General features: G+C 34.7%; 2 protein-coding genes across 2 annotated transcripts; both read left to right on the top strand.

The window, feature by feature from the left end:
* Positions 1–4,959: 4,959 nt before the first annotated feature.
* LOC118487461 (secreted RxLR effector protein 161-like) lies at positions 4,960–5,412 on the top strand. Its single transcript, XM_035984334.1, has one exon. It carries the CDS (start codon positions 4,960–4,962, stop codon positions 5,410–5,412), a length of 453 nt encoding a protein of 150 aa, XP_035840227.1.
* A 12,363-nt stretch (positions 5,413–17,775) lies between these two features.
* Positions 17,776–22,324, top strand: LOC110911789 (CSC1-like protein ERD4). Its single transcript, XM_022156441.2, has 5 exons — positions 17,776–18,229; positions 19,602–19,747; positions 19,852–20,969; positions 21,056–21,311; positions 21,752–22,324. The coding sequence occupies exons 1-5, from the start codon at positions 17,956–17,958 to the stop codon at positions 22,100–22,102; spliced, it is 2,145 nt and encodes a 714-aa protein (XP_022012133.1). The 5' UTR covers positions 17,776–17,955; the 3' UTR covers positions 22,103–22,324.
* Positions 22,325–22,759: the final 435 nt, after the last annotated feature.

Genomic DNA, 22,759 nt, shown 5'->3' with positions numbered 1-22,759 from the left:
TTTAAGTGTGGGGGATGCTAAAACCTTGAATTTTGCAAGTCCTAATAACAAGCCTTACACAAAACTCTATTGGAACCGCTAATCACCCCAAAAAAAAAATTTTCAAAAATTTTCATTTTTTTTCACTTGTCTAAAGTTTAAGTTGGGAATTCTAAGACTAACAAGGTTATATTTTTACAAATTTACAACCAATAGCGTCGTGATAAAAAGAACCAACATAAGAAAATTATGAAACAGCATGACAAGCTTAGTTAAAATTCGATTATATATACTTGATCACATAGAAAAACCCATTCCCACAAAAAGTGAGTTTTGAGCCTTTATTGAGCATACAAATATACATCTTTACGCTAAATGCTCATTTTTCGTTTCTTGTGTGAATAGCCGCTTGGTTCTTACGACTCTAGAACTTGTCACGATAATTCATTCCCGGTCCTTACCAACTTAAACCCAAGTAAGTAAATGATGAAGGCATTAGGACTAACCCTTTTTCTTTCAAAACCATTATTTTTATTTTTCTTTTCACCTACCCAAAAACTCCCCCTAGTTAACCCCTTTGAGCCTAAACCTTTTCATTTCTTAACCCAAAACCCCTTTTTACCCACAAAAAAAAAAACCCTTTTTATTTTTACCCTTTTATTTTAGTAACAAGCTCGGTTTTCGTGTGACTAAAAAAAATGTGAATTTTACAATGAAGTTAGAAATAAACAAACAAAGCTTCTAAAAAGCTTGTTTGAAGAAATACTTCATTAAGAATAAAAAGTCACTAAAACAAAATGTTTTACGAAAACCGACGCTTTTTACGCTTTCCGCCCTTTTCTACTAACCACTAACCCAACTACCCACCTTTAGCCCAAGCCTTTACCCAAAAAGTCCTCTTGATATTTACAAAGGTAAAAAGTTAAAAAGGATGAGGATTGATTGCTTGGCAAGCCTATGGTAGGAATAAGTTCCATGCCGCTCTCGAGTGATTCACTAAAAAATACACCTTCGGCCGTGAGGTATGTGAACTTGTATATAAATGGAATTTTAAAAAGGCATGCTATGCCCAAATAAGTAATTTCTCTTATGAAACGTTCTAAATAAATCATAACGAATAGGATTGTAAATAAATAAAAATAAAACCCAATAAAGATCTTGGATTCCCGACACTCTATGACAAGCCAAATCCTTCTCTTCTACCCATTCCATTCGGGAGTGTAAGCCACATATTAAAGAGTTTTGCTTGAGAACAAGCAAAAATTCAAGTGTGGGGGTATTTGATGTGTGTAAAATGCAACATATAAATTACATCAAATAAGGCATAAAACTAACCCTTTTTAAGTACTAATGTTGGAAAAAGAGTGTTTTTGTCTTCCTTTTGTATTTTCAGAATTAAATGAGCTCAAATTAACAAAAGAAGCAAAAAGGCAGCTAAATCTAACATAAACACAAGAAAAGGAACATAAGTGGATTGCCCGACCCCTCAACAGCATCCTCCCAAGCAAAACAGAGAAGGCAGAAGACTGAACACGCCCCGTGCTCAGCCAGCACGGGGCCGTGCCCAAGAAGCAGCAGAAAAGACAAACCTATAGAAGCTTCTATTTCCCACCACGGGGCCGTGCCCAGCGAACACGGGGGCGTGGCGAAAGTACTGCAAGCGCATTAGTTGTAATTGTGAATTACAATTAATGAAGAGAGAGAATGTCAGACAGGCACGGGGCCGTGCCCAGCGGACACGGGGCCGTGCCCAGCCTTCTGTTCAGCCTATAAATAGGAGTGCTTGGTTTCATTGCAACTCATCCCTTGGCACACCACCTCTCTCACACTTCATCCACCACCCACCACCATCACAACACCATCATCCACCACCATCATCCATTGTCCATCATAGAGTGTGTGAGTCGTCTCGGGATCCAAGATTGATCGTAAGAGTTCTTGACAATCAAGGCCATGTTTGCCTAAGTCTCTTACATCACTTGGTGAAGACAAGTGTTTAGTATAATACTTTTTATTTTTAATCTTTTGCACTTTTTATTTGGTTTTGTATTAATGACTTTAATAACTAGTTGCTTATGTTGAAGGTGATTCTTCCTTATCGTTTGTCCGTGGTGTCTTGGCATTATTTTACTGTCTATATAAAATAAAAGATTTTCACCATTCAAATCTCCACGGTCTATATGGAGGTATGTTGGCTACCTGGTCGGGGGTTAAGGGAACGGTTTGGTAAGGGTCTTGCCCTTGTTCAGCGTTTAGAGGTCCTGCAAGGGACCTGGGTCAAATTTAGTAGGATCTCCTTCAATGCCCATAGGTATTGGATGGCGGGGATCCAAACTCTTTGACCCCCTCATAAGTTAACTACTATTAATACTATAACCCGGCTATTTAGGATTGTATCCCTGCTGACTCAGACTACTTAGTCGAGGGTAACGTCACCTCCAAAAGAGGGGCCTACCATAATTTGCATTAATAACTTAATTCATTATCTTTCAATAATCCGACCCTTTAGGATTGTATCCTTGCTGACTCAAACTACTAGGTTGAGGGTAACGTCGCCTTCAAAAGAGGGGCCTACTACAATAACTAAGATAATCTCTTAAACAAGTGCAAAAGTGCGAAAATAATCAAAGGTTATACTAATACACGAGTCGGATCCAAGTGATTCATCTTGTCTATCTGTTTTTATTTTTATTTTTCAGCATTTAGTTAGTTTTTATTTTCTTAGTTTAAAAATCTTTTCTAACATTTTGATTTGGTTAGACGTTGAGGATAAACCGGTACTAAAAGCTCTTGTGTCCTTGGACGACCTCGGTATCTTACCAACACTATACTACGTCCACGATGGGTGCACTTGCCCATATGTGTGTTTAGTGTTAGTAAATATCGTGTTTTATAAATTTAAAACTTGGCTAAAAGTGTAAAAAGGGCTTAAAATATACATCTAAAATATAACACACTTCACGCACATCATGCCGCCACGTGTCGGGCTCGTGGCGAAGCTAGTTCGATGACTGGGCCAGGCTAGGGCCTACCCAGTCTACTATGCGGGCCGCGTAGCCTTAGGCTACGTCTTACGCGGGCCGCGAGGGAAGTCGAAGAGGCACTATATAAGAAGGCCCTCAGCCTTCAGTTTCCATCGCTCATTTCCTTCGATTCTCTCTCAAATTTCTATGTAGTGTACTTTATACTCGGGAAAAATACCCCCTAATTAACGAAGTTCTGCCCCGTTGTAAGTATCATAACCCCGATTACGTATTAGATACGTTGCCCAATTGATCCAGGGTTCTGTAATGGCTATCGTGGTTCTGCCCGACGTAGTCGTTGGAATGCCGTCTCGGGGAGGGTATTACTAATGTAAATATTGGGTTATTATACTAACGCGTGTGCATTTGTGTATTCAATAGATAATCCCCAGGAAACCTTTAAGGAAACCATAAGACGGCAATGTGAGTAATCTCCTTTTTGCAAACTGTTTTTACAAAACCTTAAATATTTTACAATGTGATTAGCAGTGATTGAGTCTTTGTAGTTCTTCAATTACTGCCAGTATGTTGGGGTTTCGTATACAAAATGTGGAACACGTTATCATTGGACAAAGAGTTAGCCAATGTGTAATATGACCCACCAGTCATGATTGACAGTACTAAATGAGTAATTGTGTAGAAATAAATATTGTAATAGCTCTCAATACTGTGCAAATTGATAAAACTCTTCTTGATTAAACTGGGATTCACTCACCAGTATTTCCTACTGACAAAATGTTTTTAAACGCGTTTCAGGTAACAAAATGTGAAAGCCAACTAGAAGCCAGCTGGACAGCACTAAAGGCTTGGAAAAGTGGCTATAAAATTTACCTAAATTAAAGAAGATGTTTTATTCAATAAAATAGGGATTTTCCCTATGAAAATGTTTGTAATGAAAACTTGGGTTTTATCCCAATATGTTTAATATTATAAAAGCGTGGTATTTACTCTGATAAAATATTTCCTAACTACGGTCCTGATGAAATTTCCGTTGCAAAATTGATAAACACCTGGATACCACCGAAACTGGTCTCGCGGCCGCCCGTTCCCGGGACCGATAGGGGACGGGGGTTGCGACACATATAACATAGCGCTAGAAGTAATGGAATATAACGAGGATCAAGAACCAAAATCTGTTGAGGAATGTAAACAAAGAAATGATTGGCCAAATTAGAAAGACGCAATTAAGGCAGAACTAGATTCCATCAATAAACGAGAAGTTTTTGGACAAGTAGTCCTTGTACCTGAAGGTGTAAAGCCTATAGGATATAAGTGGGTCTTTGTGCGAAAACGCAATGAGAAAAATAAAATTGTACGATACAAGGCACGATTAGTAGCACAAAGATTTTCGCAAAGACCTGGGATTGATTATGAGGAGACATATTCTCCGGTGATGGATGCAACAACTTTTCGTTATCTTGTTAGTCTGGTAATACAAGAAGGGATTGATCTGCGTCTAATGGATGTTGTAACAGCCTACCTCTATGGCTCACTTGATACTAATATTTACATGAAACTCCCTAAAGGATTCAAATTACCAAACTCATGTACATCTAGTTCTTGAGAACATCTTTCAATTAAATTAAACAAATCATTATATGGGCTAAAACAATATGGGCGTATGTGGTATAATCGCCTTAGTGAATATTTGTTGAAAGAAGGTTACAAAAATGATTCAATATGCCCGTGTATCTTTATAAAAAGGTCAGAATCTGAATATGTTATAATTGTTGTATACGTTGATGACTTAAATATAATTGGAACGCAAAGTGAGCTCCAAAAGGCGGTTGAATGCTTGAAAAGATAATTTGAAATGAAAGACCTTGGAAAGACAAAATTTTGTCTTGGGTTACAAATCGAACACCTCAAGGGTGGAATCCTTGTACATCAACAAAACTACATAGAAAAGTTACTTAGAAGGTTTTATATGAAAAAATCACATCCAGTGAGTACCCCAATGATTGTAAGATCTCTTGATGTCGAGAAAGACCCATTCCGACCTCCGAACGATGGAAAGGAAATTCTTGGTCTAGAAGTACCATATTTAAGTGCAATTGGCGCACTAATGTTTATTGCTAGTCATACACGACCAGATATATCATTTTCTGTAAATTTATTGGCAAGATATAGTTCATGCCCTACGAAGAGGCATTGGTATGGGGTAAAACAAATATTTCGATACCTTCAAGGTACAAAAGATATGGGGTTGTATTTTACTAACCAGTCGACAACAAGTTTGGTTGGTTTTGCAGATGCAGGGTATTTGTCTGATCCTCACACTGGACGATCTCAAACTGGATATTTATTCACAAGTGGAGGCACTGCTATTTCATGGCGTTCTGTAAAGCAAACCATCACAGCCACATCATCTAACCATGCAGAAATATTGGCGATTCATGAAGCTAGTTGAGAATGTGTTTGGTTAAGAAGTGTAATACAACACATTTGTGGATCTTGTGGTATTTCTACGAGATATGAGGGACCGGCAATTTTACATGAAGACAATGCAGCATGCATTGCTCAACTTAAGGAAGGATACATCAAAGGTGACAGAACGAAGCACATTTTACCAAAGTTTTTTTTTACACATGATTTGCAAAAGAATGGAGATATTACTGTCCAACAAGTTCGTTCTAGCGACAATTTGGCAGACTTGTTTACTAAATCACTTCCGACCTCTACATTCAAGAAACTGGTTCATGGGATCTGGTCATCGGGATGCGTCGACTCAAGGAGCTTAAATCATCAGGGGGAGAATAATACGCGCTGCACTCTTTTTCCCTTAGCTATGGTTTTATCCTACTGGGTTTTCCTAGCAAGGTTTTTAACGAGGCAGCATCACCAAGCGTATTATAAGAATAATATATTATTTTGTCATGTGGATAGTCAAGGGGGAGCGTTATGAATTATTATATATTTATTGTGTGACTATCCACATACTTAACCGCCATCTTGTAAGCCTATAAATAAAGGCATATATGTGATCCATTAGAGACATCAATAAGATATTCATTTTCCCCAATCTCTCTTTCTTATCTCTAATGTTAGTAGGCTAGTTGTTACAAAACAATACTAATAATATTTGAGTTTTTTTTAAATCTTTTTTGTCTTTTTTTTTTATGCCCCTTCAACTTTTAGCTTATTATAAAGACTTTGTAATCGAGTTTTACATATTTATTTTTATATTTTTTATGTATGTATCAATATAAATTCAAGTTGATTTACTTTTAAACGTAATTGTTTTCCTAGAAATAAGTTAAAATAATTTTTATGATTTTTTTCCGGAAATCTGTCGGGTCAAATATAATATGTTTGTATGCTTATTTTTATGTACGTTTTCAATTGTTTTACGTTTTGACGTAAATTTTGTTCGGAAACAAGTCGGGTCAAATATAATACGTTTTTATTAGATGGTATAAATTAGAGTCACTTTACATGTCGACACCACCGCAATGTGCCGTACCATTCTTTAACTTAAAAAACACTAGTTTCTTACGTGTTTATTTTTATGCACATGTCGGTATAAGTTCAAGTTGGTTTACGCTTCAATGTAAAGTTTTTTTTTTTTTTTTGAAAATACGTCGGGTCAAGTATGATATGTTTTCGTGCTTATTTTTATATACGTTTTCAGTTGTTCTACGTTTTGACGTAGTTTTTTTCGGAAACCAGTCAAGTCAAATATAATACGTTTTCACTAAATGGTACAAATTCGAGGTACTTTACGTTTCAATGTCGTGGCAACGTGCGGGGTAAATTCACCTCTTGCATTATTATATGCCTTTAACCCAATAGTTTTATTCTCTTATAACTTTCGTTCGTTAGTTTATTTTTTACAACAAAATACGTGATATAAATTATTTTGAAAACATATTGAAAAAACATGTGTTGATTGCCTCAAGTGCCAGCACCATATCGATGTCGTAATGAACCAAACTAATATCAATCGGATTGATGCCATTAACATTATTTTACCATTCCATCTATATTTCCATTTAAAATTTATTAAAATTGAATCGTCTCGCCGCGGACCCCAGGTGTAACCCACCCACTAGTTCAAATACATATATCTGATATATTAAATATATATTTATGTTGAAATATTATTATATTTAAAGTTATTATAAAATAACTAAATGATATACAGTAAGTTATATACAAAACTGATAACTAAAATAAACAAAAATAATAACTATAAATGTATATCTATTAGTTAGCAAATGATAATCGAGTTACATTCCAGTCACGTTTGAGCTTGAAAAAAATAAAACTCATAACAAGCAGAACTCATCGCTCGGCTCGTTTACACTCTAACAATTACAACCCTTGAACCCAAAAACAATCGAATAAAAAATGTAGATTAAGACCATTTACAAAAGTAGATTAGGTGCCTTTATGTTTAGTGCATCATGGAATGATAATATACCATTTACAAAAGTAGATTAAGACACTTGATCATGTTTAGTCTAAAATGCATATGAACATCATTGTTGAAAGTTTCAAAATTGAAGTATCTAAACAAGCATTAATTTCAATCTTTTCGTGGCATAACAATAGGTAGGAATCAATGTCTAAGCACAATGTAGAGTAATGCGCTAATGTCATCCGGTTTGCTTTGATTATCTATATATAATCAAAAGTTTAGTTGCATGTTAGTGTTTTAAAGTCAAAATTTATGATGTTATAAATTCAACACTTAAAACAATATTGATCAACCTATTTAATCTAAAGAAGCTCAAAAGTTATATTGATTTGTAACTTATCTATACTATATTAAAGTAAATAGATTTAATTTTATGCATTTAAAAGGTAATATGAAATGGTGTAGACGGTTACTAATTTACTTACTTCATGTAAATGACTTGGTTTTTTTCATTTAATAGGTGAATAACTGAATATAAAACGGTGGGCATTATATTGTATTTAAAGTTTTCATTAAACTCGGTTGGTATACACAGTGTAAGCCCAACCCACTATATAATCCCTTTTATCTTTCTTTCCTCCCCTCATTTGCACCAAACCCTAGCCCCAAATATTATAGCTTTCTAGACAAACACAAACTTCAGATTGTTACTCGACAAACACACCCACTGCAACTTTCTAGAGAGAGAGAGAGTCAGGAGAGTATGAGAGAGGGGGACGGCCGGCTGCCACCATGGGCGGTGGAGCTCCGGTGGCTGGTGTCGTCGGTTGTTGACGTTGTTTGGCCTGTGATCGAGCGGAGGAAGAGAAAAACGATGCATGGTGTGCGGCGGCAGTGGTTTCGTGGCGGCGTGCCGTCTTTCCGACGAAATAACATCAGCAACGACATCAATATCGGAGGTCATTTGGACCTCCGATGACAGCGACGTACGGCTCCGGGGTTCGGGTTCAGATTGGGGTTCTTAAATGTTCGGTTTTGGAGGCGACACAAGGTATTGGGTTTCTACATCTTCAATCTAGGATTCCGGCGAGTGTAAGTGCTTACATTATTTTTGAATTAAGTTAATAAAGAGAAAATGATTATAGGAAGTTTTGGTAGAATTTTGGCATGTCTGTAAAGTTGTGATGGAGCGAAGGCATTAGCAATTATTAAAGATAAAGTCTATTGTTGCGGTTTTTTTTTATCCCATGCTGGATAACATCATTGCATCTCAAGCAGCTTTAACTTCGAATCCAGGTATGTATTTCTTGAAACAAACAGATTTGTTATATATTTTGATTAATGTTCCTAGAAAAAGAAATCATTTTAGTTAACGTTTTTTGACATATTTGTAGACGAAAAGAAGCCGATTCTTACAGATTTAATCACCTACGTTCAATTGGCTTCCAGTTACGTAGCGGGCTAACAATTCTTATATATGGTTAAAGAATTTTAAGTAGTATATACAGGTTTTATTTGGTATTGGAGTTTTTTGATATAAATGTAAGTAGTATAGTCGGGTTTTCTTTAACCTAAAATCTCTAATGTATGAATAAATGGGTAATTTATTACATTCACTTGACCTGCAAGGGCTTTTGTGTTAGTTTATAGACACTCATTGTTTGAGACTTGGAGATACATCACAGCTTTACAAATGGTAAGTGTCGGACATTAAGATGGAAAGAATTTGTTGCAGTTTTCTATTTGGGTGTTGAACTCTGGTAAATGATCAAGGAATGGATTGTACTTATTTTTCGTTATAAAAGTGTCAGTATAGTTTGATCTCAAAGTTTGAAGGATATTGGTATGAAGGTGGTACCATTGGCCTCATTGCCAAAAGAAATGACAACAGAATATTCAATAAGAAATGGTATTACAGCCTGTAAATCACAAGCACACATGTTACGATTCGCCATCTAGGCAACGAATCCCTGTACTACCACATCGATGGGTTCAAATCTATTAATTAGATAATCCAATTCATTTTTTATAAGAAGCGTCAAAGATAATTTATTTAAAGTTTAATATAAATTAAATTTTGCATAGTGGCACATATAATTCGATTCGATCAGCCTTACTTTACCATTATCTTTGTATTTGGTCTTTGTTTAAATTTTATTCAATATCATTTAGTAATTCTTATTTGTTTTTTTTTAATTTTAGTATTTAAAAACTTTGGGATACGAATGAGCCAGTTTTCATCTTAGACCCCTATGAGGTTTAACCGTTTGAAATTTAAAACGTGTTGATATAATTGTGATTCGATTGGATATGTTTCTATTGCAGTATTTGGATTGAATTGACTGTTGCAATTTAATAATCGTCAGTTATAATTCGTTTTTTGAATATAGAGAAACACTGACTTGGGTGAATAGTAGCAATATAAACTGCTATTGTAATTTGGTGTGATATTCAATTTAGTATCAGCAACCTAATCAAATTGTGCCCTAAACATAGAGTAAATGTGTTCACCAGCAAGGTAATAATATGTGTTAAAGTAAGGCTGATCTAACCATTGTCCCTGTAATGTATGTTTTTAGACTTGGCATACATGTTTGTTCTTAAACAGATTCCGCAAACAAAGTTTCCTGTGCTATACACGCCTTAAATTTTGTGTGGCCGGCTTATGGTACAAGCTCTTATCACGTTTTGTATGGCTTCTCTTACATTGTCTTTTGGCTAATTATCTTTTATCCATACATAAACATTTTCCCCAAACGCACAACAAAATGAAGGACACTAACTGTTGGTCATGCCGTGCATCGCACGGGCCTACCCTCTAGTAATTTATAAGACTTGAACGGGTTTTTTATAAACATTTTGCATAAATATTCATTGTGCTATAAATATAATTTAAGGAGTTCAAAGAGTAGATTTTTTTTAATGGCAAAGCGTACTCTCTCCTATATCACACCAATTAACTAAACTAGAATTGATTCTCCACAACGCGGAGGTCGGTATTTTATTGTGATTTGAGCGTATTGATATATTTTTTTTTTTTTGCAATTGCTTTTGAAGAGAAAAATATGAGCAATTACATTTCTAATCCTTTAGATACTTCTAAAATTGTTTGATAAATCAATTGTAGTCGAATCTCATGGTGTGTTAATGCGGTTGAACCCACATCTTACCGTAATTTTGTATTTATTAATCGTAGTTGGATCTCACGAAATGTTTCAAGCCAAACTTTTCAATTAATTATAGACTTTTAGTTAATATACACACAACACAAAAACTAAACTTATATGACTTAATACAAGTTAATTCTATTTCTCATTCATTTTAATTATAAAATAAGGATGTTACCTAAAAATTACTCTATATAACATTTAGAGTATATTCTTAGGAACAGTACTCAAAATACCCCTCTTTTGCAAATTAGTTACAAAATTGCCTAGCAATTAACAAGGCATGGGGTAAGAAATGTGGGCCAGCACAACAAATAAAAGATACAAACAAATTGTACTTTTGTTATTTTTAGATAAATCCCTCAATTTTTTGTCTTTTACTTAAAGTTTTCTTTCATATCCCTTTAAGTTTCAAAGTTTTCATTTTTGTCGTCATTTTCTAAAACCTTATATTAGTCGGCGTTTGCTTACTACTTTACACGGTTTTATGTCCTCCATGCGCGCTTTCTCGGGTTTGTCTAAAAACCTTATATTAGCCGTTTTGGGTCTTTAGGTTAAGCTTTCTCGGTAAAAAATTGGGTTTCTCTATGTTTTACGCTTGCTCGCGGTATAAGTTCGTGTTTGTCTTTGCTTACGTTTTACGTCACATGGCACTATAAATTCACATTTTTGTTTTATGAATTTTTTTCCGGTTTTGATCGTCGTTTGCTTACAATTTAGCACAGTTTTAGGACCATCGCAGCCGCAACGCGGGGAGTTAATAATTTGCTGAAGGATGTATTTCAAATATATGCAACAGTCATGAAAATTACAACAATATTAATTTAGATTTTTCATGCAAAATATGTATGAATTTAAGAGATGACATTGTATCCCACATGGCTAGATATTATAGTGTTTGTGAGTCAAATACATGTGAATATAGCTTCCACTATAGCTAACAACTTCTTTAACAATAGATATAGTAATAACCCTCTTGCCTAGATTTGAACCTAAAATGTCTTCTCGAAGAGCTTCTACCAAGCGGGCTAGCCCTATATTGGCAAAATAAGGCTTATTCTATTTTCATGTCTTTAAATTCTTATTTTCACATCCTTTTTATTCTATCTCTCTCTATATAGAGAGAGAGATGAAGAAGAGAGGTGTGTGAAGAATTGAAGATTAACACCCAAAAGGTTATGTTATAATATCGTTAGACATGAAGTATATTGTGGCTTTAAACATCATATCTTACTTAGTTATCGAGTGATTATAATGGTTATTGTTGAGCATTGTATTGGCTTTAAACATCATATCTTACTTAGTTATCGAGTGATTATAACGGTTACTGTTGAGCATTGTATAAGACATGTGTTAGGTTGAATCAACATTTAAAAGTTGAATATATTACATATATATGACGTTTTAAAATTGTGGTGAAATTTTTTTAACAGAAAACAAATCCTTTAAATGAGTTACTGACAAAACTCATCACATCGGAATACACCCGTCTTCGAACCTGGAAAAACCCTCATCTAGAGGTGAAGCCTATGAAGGCTCGACAGTGTGGTGAGGTAAAACTCGTTCAGTTCAAGGATTGAACTAGCAATCACCACCTACTCGTCTAGTCTCCCATCATCACCTAGTGCCATCAAAACTAATAAGTAAAACACAAATCGAACATGAGTCACTAAAAACACTAGGTCTCTCACTTACTACTTCACTACTAACTCATTGACTAAAGTCGAGTAATTTTTTTTTTTTTTTTTTTTTTTTTGAACAGCATCCGGTTAAAATAACATTAACTAGGTTAGTAGTTAGTATCACTACATTATACATATTATATATATTAATACAAACAGGCCATGAACAATGTTTTTTTGCCTTTTTTAATATTGTTTTTTTCTAGGTTTTTATTGTTATATTGTTTTATTAGTTTAATTGATTTAAACATATATTTTTATATAACTTTTAAGATATGATCAAAGTACCAGTTATCAAACAAGAAATCATAAAAATGAATATATACTGGTACTGATGTTGTTCAGTACGGTATGGTAGTGATACGATATTAATTAATCAAAAGCAAAAAAAAAACACTAAAAATAAATATTGATACGGATACAGATGTTATTCAATCGGTTTTGATTGAATATGGTATGATAGCTACACAATATCCGTTTAAAAAATATACATCATAATGTTGAAATAAAAAGAGGGGAACAATTATTTTTGATTTTTTTCATTATTGTTTTTTCTAAAGTTTTATTATTTTATTGGTTTATTACTTTAATTGATTTAAGTATATTTTGTTCTCTCATATAACTTTTAAGATATGATCAAGTACCTGTTATCAAACAGGAAACAATAAAACGAGATGTATACAGGTACCGTTGATGTTCGGTACAATATGGTAGCGATACAGTATCAGTTTATTGAAAGAAAAAAAAAACTAAAAATAACAAAATATTGGTACCGATACAAATATTGTTCAATTGGGCTCGGTATGATAGCGGCATATTAATACAAACAGGCCATGAACAATGTTTTTTTGCCTTTTTTAATATTGTTTTTTTTTCTAGGTTTTTATTGTTATATTGTTTTATTAGTTTAATTGATTTAAACATATATTTTTATATAACTTTTAAGATATGATCAAAGTACCAGTTATCAAACAAGAAATCATAAAAATGAATATATACTGGTACTGATGTTGTTCAGTACGGTATGGTACTGATACGATATTAATTAATCAAAAGCAAAAAAAAAACACTAAAAATAAATATTGATACGGATACAGATGTTATTCAATCGGTTTTGATTGAATATGGTATGATAGCTACACAATATCCGTTTAAAAAATATACATCATAATGTTGAAATAAAAAGAGGGGAACAATTATTTTTTATTTTTTTCATTATTGTTTTTTCTAAAGTTTTATTATTTTATTGGTTTATTACTTTAATTGATTTAAGTATATTTTGTTCTCTCATATAACTTTTAAGATATGATCAAGTACCTGTTATCAAACAGGAAACAATAAAACGAGATGTATACAGGTACCGTTGATGTTCGGTACAATATGGTAGCGATACAGTTTCAGTTTATTGAAAGAAAAAAAAAACTAAAAATAACAAAATATTGGTACCGATACAAATATTGTTCAATTGGGCTCGGTATGATAGCGGCATATTAATACAAACAGGCCATGAACAATGTTTTTTTGCCTTTTTTAATATTGTTTTTTTTCTAGGTTTTTATTGTTATATTGTTTTATTAGTTTAATTGATTTAAACATATATTTTTATATAACTTTTAAGATATGATCAAAGTACCAGTTATCAAACAAGAAATCATAAAAATGAATATATACTGGTACTGATGTTGTTCAGTACGGTATGGTAGTGATACGATATTAATTAATCAAAAGCAAAAAAAAAACACTAAAAATAAATATTGATACGGATACAGATGTTATTCAATTGGTTTTGATTGAATATGGTATGATAGCTACACAATATCCGTTTAAAAAATATACATCATAATGTTGAAATAAAAAGAGGGGAACAATTATTTTTGATTTTTTTCATTATTGTTTTTTCTAAAGTTTTATTATTTTATTGGTTTATTACTTTAATTGATTTAAGTATATTTTGTTCTCTCATATAACTTTTAAGATATGATCAAGTACCTGTTATCAAACAGGAAACAATAAAACGAGATGTATACAGGTACCGTTGATGTTCGGTACAATATGGTAGCGATACAGTTTCAGTTTATTGAAAGAAAAAAAAAACTAAAAATAACAAAATATTGGTACCGATACAAATATTGTTCAATTGGGCTCGGTATGATAGCGGAAGAATATCTGTTATCAAAAAAACATCGTAATGTTGAAATAAAATAAACTAAAATGCAAGCGAATCGAACAGATATCAACTGAACAACATATATATGTTTTTTTTTTTTTTTTTTGCTTTTGAACGATGTAATGCTTGCCTTTTCAATTACTATATCAAGTATAGGTACAATAATGAACCAAATTAATATCGACTTAATCCCGCCGCGAAGCGCGGGGAAATATGAATAGTTAATATTAAAATCTTCTTTGCTTTGAATCCAAAATCTTAAGAGCAAAGCTACTTCCTAAAATCGAGTAAAGTGATTGGATATTTTGAGAAAAAAAAGGATAATAAAGTCAGGATATAATGAGTAGCAACGTGACTCTCGCCCCTACCACGTGTTGTGTGCGCGTAAGGGTTCGTTTCCCTTCGCTGTCAACTTGCCACGCAAGCTTACTATTTTGGCATCATATTCTTTTATTTTGTTTTTATTTTTATTTTTTGTTTAATGCATATTGCAAACTCACCACCACAACCGCTACCAAATCCACACCTCTCACTTTTTTACTAAAACTTTTAAGTTTTAAATAAATAAATTATTACACAACTGAAATAAGTTTCATATATACTTTTATTTTTACCTTATTCTGAGAGAGTAACGATCACGTGCTCTTGATTTCTATAAAATATCGATATCACATGCAAATCTTACCACAAAACCAATTTAAATAAAAAAAATCTTTAGAATCACATGGTATATTTATACTTGTACATGATACTATTTGTCACATAGAATAATACAATAAAAAGAGAAAAAGAAATAAGTAAAAATACGTTACATAAAAAGACAAAAAAGAGAGAGCAAAAATACATGTTACATAACTGTATTATACATCACATATTACACAAGACATAAATTATTATGATTCAATCAATTATCACTCATATTCATATTCATATTATATATCTTTTCATAAAAATCTATCTAATTTAAAATTTATCATACTAAATCTGGCTAGTTTACTTTCTCCCTCCTTAGGGGAGTGGGCGTGATCACAAGTGATTATCACTCACAAGCATCCAATCAAGTTTCGTCATGTCATCAGCCACTATTCTATTATTCACAAGCATTTTTAGTGGCGGTGGTCATCACTAGTGATGGAATTCCATCACTCACAAATTTTTTTAACTTTTTTTCTAAATTAGAAATTAACAATAAAACACTAAAATTATAAATTTTATTAAAATTATAACATACTAGTTCAATTTAACATACTAGAAATATTTTAGGCTACAATTTAAAAAAAATACTAAACAAACTCTACTCCTCGTCCGACTCATGAAACTCCAAATCTAAAGAACCTACTAGTTCGATTAAATAGTATCTCAACTGAAAGTGTGTTTTTTCATCACGCAAGTCTTGTTGGATATTTTGTGGAACTTGAACTTGTGTAGGAGGATCCGGCACCCAATCCGGAGATATTGCACGTCCGTCTTCTTTGATTATCATATTATGCAATATGATACATGCATATACTATGGTATGTATGGATTTCTTGTTCATCGCACAAATCGGTCGGTGTAGTATACCCCATCTACCCTTTAAAACACCAAAAGCCCTCTCAACATCTTTTCTTGCCGATTCTTGCAATTTTTTAACACTATTTCTTTAGCCTCGATAGGAAATGAGGGAGCTTTCACAAAAACATACCATGAAGGGTAGATACCATCCACAAGAAAAAAGTCTCGTCTGTAATATCGTCCGTTAACATAGAATGGAGAAAAGGGTGTGGTACCATCCGTTACGGTTTGAAACAACGGCGACGTGTGCAACACATTGATGTCGTTGTTTGAACTTGGAACACCGAAATATGAATGCCAAATCCATAAATCATTCGACGCCACCGCTTCTAGTATGATGGTTGGTCTTTTGATGTCACCCCTAACATACGCCCCTCGCAACTCTCTTGGACAATTTTTCCACTCGATATGTGTACAATCGATGCTACCGAGCATCCCTGGAAAATGCCATCTAGCCTCATGTGCGGCGTAAATACGTGAGATGTCGTGGCTCGTCGGTTTGCGTAAAAACTCTTTACCATACAACTTAATGTCCGCGTTGCAAAAAAATTGCAGACATTCACGGGAAGTTCTGGACGCCATAGCTAGGTATTCATCATATTGATCGGGAGGGTTACCTGTCGCTAGTTGGCGAATGGCGGACGTGCATTTTTGTATCGCCGTGAAACTTGATTTGCCCCTCGCATCGTAACCTTCTTGAAACCATTCCTTGCTTGCTTCGATGTCTCCAACAATCTTTAAAAATAATTCTTTTGGTAAACGAAACCGATCTCTAAACGTTTCGGCATTGTAGAGCGGATTCTCCACAAAATAATCGTTCATTAACACTTCGTTGGCACGTATACGATCACGATCTACCATCTTCTTCTTTGGGCGGGACGAACTAGTATCAAGTTCGTTATACACCGACACAAAATATTTTAGCGTCTCATTGTCGGAAGACGACTCGGTATCGCTATCGCTATCCATCGGAAACGTCAAATCCATAGGAAACTCCATTTGAGAAAAATGCAGATTGTGTGAAATGTGTTTGTGTTTTAGTGTGGGTGAAATGGTTTAAAATGGAGATGTATAAAAAGTTTAAAGGGTTTTTTTTTTTTTAATATAGTTTACTGTTGAAAAACGGTCAAAAAACATCAACAACGTTCAAATTTCACAAAGTTCAACGCGTGATATTCTCCACGCGTTACAAGTTCAACGCGTTATATATATAGGTGGCGGCGGTGTGCTAATCTTCATCACAAATTCAGATAAGAGGTGTTAATCATTCAGAGGCAAATGACTGAACCATTCAAACAAATGATCACGAAACAAACAGTCCGAATCATTAAGTGCTAAACCAGTAAGAGGTCCAAACCATTAAAAGTCCATTAAGAGCTGAAACAAACAACCCCTACCACATGCTCTTTCGGTTCTACTGACAATTATATCGCAAAAATGCAAAATTGTCAAGTAAACTATCCCTGTCGCAAGTTTATTATAAATGTTAGACCATGTGTAGCAGGCATTAGTCTATCGTTTGAATATAATATACTTCTCAACATGGTCCATCCCAAATCCTCCAATCACTTCATTTTATTTTATTTTTTATTTAATTTATTAGTTAAACCAATTTATTAGTCACTATCTTCATGACATTAATTTAACACATACTTTTTCACTCGCTAACCATTATCTTTATCGATCATCACTACACATACTTTAAAACTTGAAGTTTTAATTTAATTTAAGATTTTGTGTGTGTTTGACGTGTGTATTGTGTGTATCATAGATATTTTTGTCGGCAACGAAGCTAATTCTGTCACTAAAAAGACAGAGATATTTTCAGTCACTCAATCAATGCAACCGTTGTATCATTACACCTCTTGTCTCCATTCACATCAAAACCCTCACCTTTACGTATACTTTATTTAACCAACTTGCTTCTAACGGTAACTTCAACAAACCTTTTGCTCCACACAAAACACCTCTCTGTGTGTGTTTCTAGAGAGAGAAACTGTTGTAAAACAAGCGTTGTTGAAGGATGGATTTGAGTTCGTTCATCACGTCACTGTTTACTTCATTCATCGTTTTTGTGATTTTAATGATCTTGTTCGCATGGTTATCCACGAAACCGGGTAATGCTGTTATATATTATCCGAACCGAATCTTGAAAGGTTTGGATCCGTTGGATGGGAGCAAGTCCAAGACCCGTAACCCGTTTGCTTGGATCCGTGAAGCCTTTTCTTCATCTGAACAAGATGTTATTGCTTTGTCTGGTGTTGATTCTGCGGTCTATTTTGTCTTCTTGAGCACCGGTAATTCCTCTTCTTCTAACTCTTCCAATTTTTGAATATTTTTGTTTGAACAACCAACAAATCAATCTCGAGCCGAGGAAAACCCAGTAACCCACCTCTCCGTAGACACGACGGTAAAGTTACCGGTAAAATCCGTTTGGCTCAAGAATCGAACTCAGATTTCCCTGTATGTATCATGAGAATTGAACTTGAGTCTTTAAAAAAGATCTCAAGTCCTCCTACCACTTGAGTTAGAGTTAATTGGCATCAATTTTGAATTGACAACTTTTATTCTTGCTTAAAATATATTCAAAGTTTTGAATTAATTTTTTGTAAGTTGTTCATTTATTAATGTTACTTTCCTTTTTTAGCAAGAAAAATGTTGTATAAAAGTTTAAAAACAAACCCTAATACTTGTCAAGCCCCAAATTTAGATGCTAAATAACCACCAAATTTGGTCTAGATGTCAATTAAGAATTGGGTTTGTATTATTTGGGGTTTATCTGCTAGCCAATTGATTTAGAGCTGGGATTTTGGGCTCATTAAATACGACCAGCATCTTAGTTAGGGGTCTTTATTATCCCTGACTTTTAGGAAAATTTTGGGCCGAACCATTAACTACGGTTCGGGAAATGGGGAGCTAGACTGCCCATGTTTTAACGGTTTTTGAACCATTGAAGCTGGCTAAACCACTTAAACCGAAGCAAGTTGACTGGTTTGAGATTTATATGGTTTTGGTGGGCGGCGGCTTGGCGGTCTAACGGTCCGCTTAAGGATAGGGTTATTGTGCAAATGGGTCTTACTATACTAAAAGAGAGAAGCAAAGAAAGATTTTTTCCCCATCTAGTCGAGCATGTATTTTAGTCCTGAAATCTAAAAAACTACTTAAAAAAAATTTATATAATTACAATAGTAGAGTAATTATATAATCAATCCAGAATAATTGGCGTTGCATATAATTACTCAACTAGAGTAATTATGCAATTTTTTTTTTATTTTTTTGCAATTAAAAATCATGCTTAAGTAGATGGGAAAAAGTTCCAAAAAAAAAACTTCTTTCACTGCTCACGTTTAATATGTTAAGGCCCATTTGTATTTGATCTTTTGACGCTGTATAGAACCATCTTTATTATTCCAAAAAAGTTAAGGTGATTTTAAATGGAAATAATCCGGTTCAAACCGCCAAGCCACAAAAACTAGCTGGTCCGGTCAACCCACCCAACCCAGACGCTTTGGTTTGTCGTTTCCCAAAATCGTAACCACAACTCATCCTATAAATTTCGTCAAAACCGGCCGAATCAGGCCGTGAACACCCCTAATTATACGGATATGTCAGTATCTCTTTACTTCTAATTATAACCTGTTATTTACTTTACTGTCTTTGTTTTTCCAGTGTTCGGGATACTGCTGCTTTCAGGCCTTTTCTTGGTACCAATAGTTATACCCCTTGCTATCACCGAAAAGACCCCGGATGTTAAGGATTCCATAGGGAAAAACGCTTTCGATGACCTCGACAAGCTATCAATGGCACATATCAAAGTTAGTTCATAACTATTTTACACCTTTTTATCTAAACTATATGATAAACTTACTAGCTTTTACGACTTTTGGTAACCATAAGAACCCGTTTATCTTGGTTTCAGGAAAACGGCAAGCGGTTATGGGCATGCGTGTTAGCTTGCTATTGGGTTTCCTTAGTTTCTTATGTCTTTCTATGGAAAGCATACAAACATGTGTCTGATCTTAGAGCTGCAGCATTGATGTCACCCGAAGCTAAACCCGAACAATTTGCTGTTTTAGTTAGAGACATACCGGCATCATCTGACGGGCAGTCTCGAAAGGAACAAGTCGACGCGTATTTCAAAAACATATATCCCGAAACGTTCTACAAGTCATTGGTGGTAACAGAGAACAAAGAAGTCAACAAAATCTACGAAGAGTTGGAAGAGTGTAAAAAGAAGCTCAGACGAGCTGAGATCATATACGCTGACTCGAAAAAAGTCAACCCCGAAGGAGTTGTACAGACTCACAAGACTGGCTTTCTTGGTCTCGTTGGTAAAAAGGTCGATTCGATTAAATATTATAACGAAAAAATCGACGAGTTGACCCCAAAACTCGAGGCTGCACAGAAGTCAACTGTTAGAGAGAAACAACAAGGTGCAGCTGTGGTGTTTTTTACAAGCAGAGTAACTGCAGCGGCTGCAGCTCAGAGTGCACACGCGCGGATGATTGACACATGGACGGTCACGGATGCGCCTGAACCGCGACAAATATTATGGACTAAACTTTCTAAAACTTATTACGAAAGGGAGATCCGACAGTATGTTGTGTACTTCATCGTTTTCTTGACGATATTGTTCTACATGATCCCGATTGGGCTGATTTCGGCTTTCACCACGTTACCAAATTTGAGAAAACTGCTTCCGTTTTTGAAAGTTATTCTCGATCAGACCACGATTAGAACGGTTTTGGGAGCTTATCTTCCTCAGCTTGCTCTTATTGTATTTCTCGCCTTGCTGCCTAAATTCCTTTTGTTTTTATCGAAAGAAGAGGGGCTTACATCTGAGAGCCATGCTGAACGGGGTGCATCCGGGAAGTACTTTTATTTCTCGGTGTTTAATGTTTTTATCGGTGTCACGCTTGGTGGAACTCTTTTTGATTCATTGAAGGATATTGAGAATCACCCGAATTCCATTGTTGACAAGCTAGCGCAAAGCCTTCCTGGGAACGCAACTTTCTTCATCACTTTCGTCGCTCTCAAGTAAGCTTTTATGTTTTTATGTTTTAATGTTTTATCTGAACTTTATTTGATTGAATGTTGACTTACCGTGTGATGTTTTGAATCAGGTTCTTCGTCGGTTATGGGCTCGAGTTATCGAGAATAGTTCCTTTGATCATATTCCATCTCAAAAGGAAGTATTTGTGTAAGACTGAAGAAGACTTGAGAGACGCTTGGTTACCTGGTGATCTTGGATATGCAACCAAAATTCCTAATGACTTGCTTGTTTTCACAATTACCCTTTGTTACGTGGTCATCACTCCGCTAATTATTCCGTTCGGAGCAATATACTTCGGCCTAGGATGGCTTGTCTTTCGGAATCAGGTAAATATATCATGCGGGTTTTCGTTAGTTACAACCCTGTACGAAAATAATAAGGTTTTGGGTTGTCATAATTCGGTTGCCCAGTTTATTTAAATGTGTGGTGTTCAGGTTGACCCGTTTAATCTAAGTCAACCTGCACAACCGAACAAGTCAAACCCGTTTAATGCATTTGTTAGAATCCTCCAACCCATTTAGCATGTTCACAACATCCGCCAACACAACCCGTTTGACTCATTTTGGATAAATGTGTTAAACATATCGTGTTTATGTTACATGATCTGGTATGGGTTGATGTATTTGATACGAACAAATATATGTGTCGTGTTGAAGGTCAACGATTAACCATTCAACCCAATTGACATCCTATTTAAAATGGCCTCAAATGATGCTTTTAAAAATCAGGATTATGTTGATTAACACGATATGCTATTTCTGTACAGGTCCTCAAAGTTGTCGTGCCAAAATATGAAAGCAACGGGAAGATGTGGCCGCATATCCACCTTCGAATCGTGGCCTCGTTACTATTGTTCCAAGTTACAATGATCGGGTATTTTGGAGTAAAGAAGTTCATCTACACCCCGGTCATAATCCCGCTTCCAATACTCACTTTCATCTTTGCGTTCGTGTGTAACAAGAAATTTTACCGGTTTTTCCAATCAACTGCACTCGAGGTTGTTGCCCGCCATGAACTGAAGGACATGCCGAATATGGAAACCGTCTACAAATCCTTCATCCCGCCAAGCCTCAACTCCGAAAAAGGGCCCGATGAACACTATGATGACAGTGTTTAAGTTGTTGTATGTTGATGATTGTGTAACATAATTTGTTTGTTGATGTTTTGTTACTAGTTGTTGATAACTTGATATAGGAGGGTCAGTTTGGTTGTTTTGTAAGCAAATGTTGGTCCCAAAAACTCTCTTGTACGGAAAGATGGTGTGTTATTGCAAATAGGAAAACTCAAATTTGTAGCAAGAAATTGCGTCTAAACTAGTTATAACATGATGTTTTAACAAGACCTTGTTCGTGTTCGTTTGTTAAGAAATATATGTGTTCACAAACTGTTCATGAACATTTACCGAACGAGATTTTATGTTCGTGTTCGTTTGTTACTTTTAGGCAACGAACGAAAACGAACTTTGATGAACACAAATGAGCACAAACTAATGTTCGTGAATACAAATAGAAACAAACGAACACAAACAAGCGTTCTTGAACATAATATATAATACACCGACACTTATTAAATATTTAATTTGTCGAAATTGTGAAGTATTTAAAATATAAAAACTGAAAACACTAATAACTATGGAACACAATCGAACACGTTGTCGAACGTTCACGAAAGTAAATGAACGAACGCGACCTTTGTTCATGTTCGTTCATTTAACTAAACGAACGAAATTTTGTGTTCGTGTTCGTTTGTTTAATAAACGAACGAACACAAACGG

The sequence above is a fragment of the Helianthus annuus genome, chromosome 15 (assembly GCF_002127325.2).
Source record: "Helianthus annuus cultivar XRQ/B chromosome 15, HanXRQr2.0-SUNRISE, whole genome shotgun sequence".
NCBI lineage: Eukaryota > Viridiplantae > Streptophyta > Magnoliopsida > Asterales > Asteraceae > Helianthus > Helianthus annuus.
Note: the sequence above shows the minus strand (reverse complement) of the source record. Positions and strands in the feature narration are given on the sequence as shown.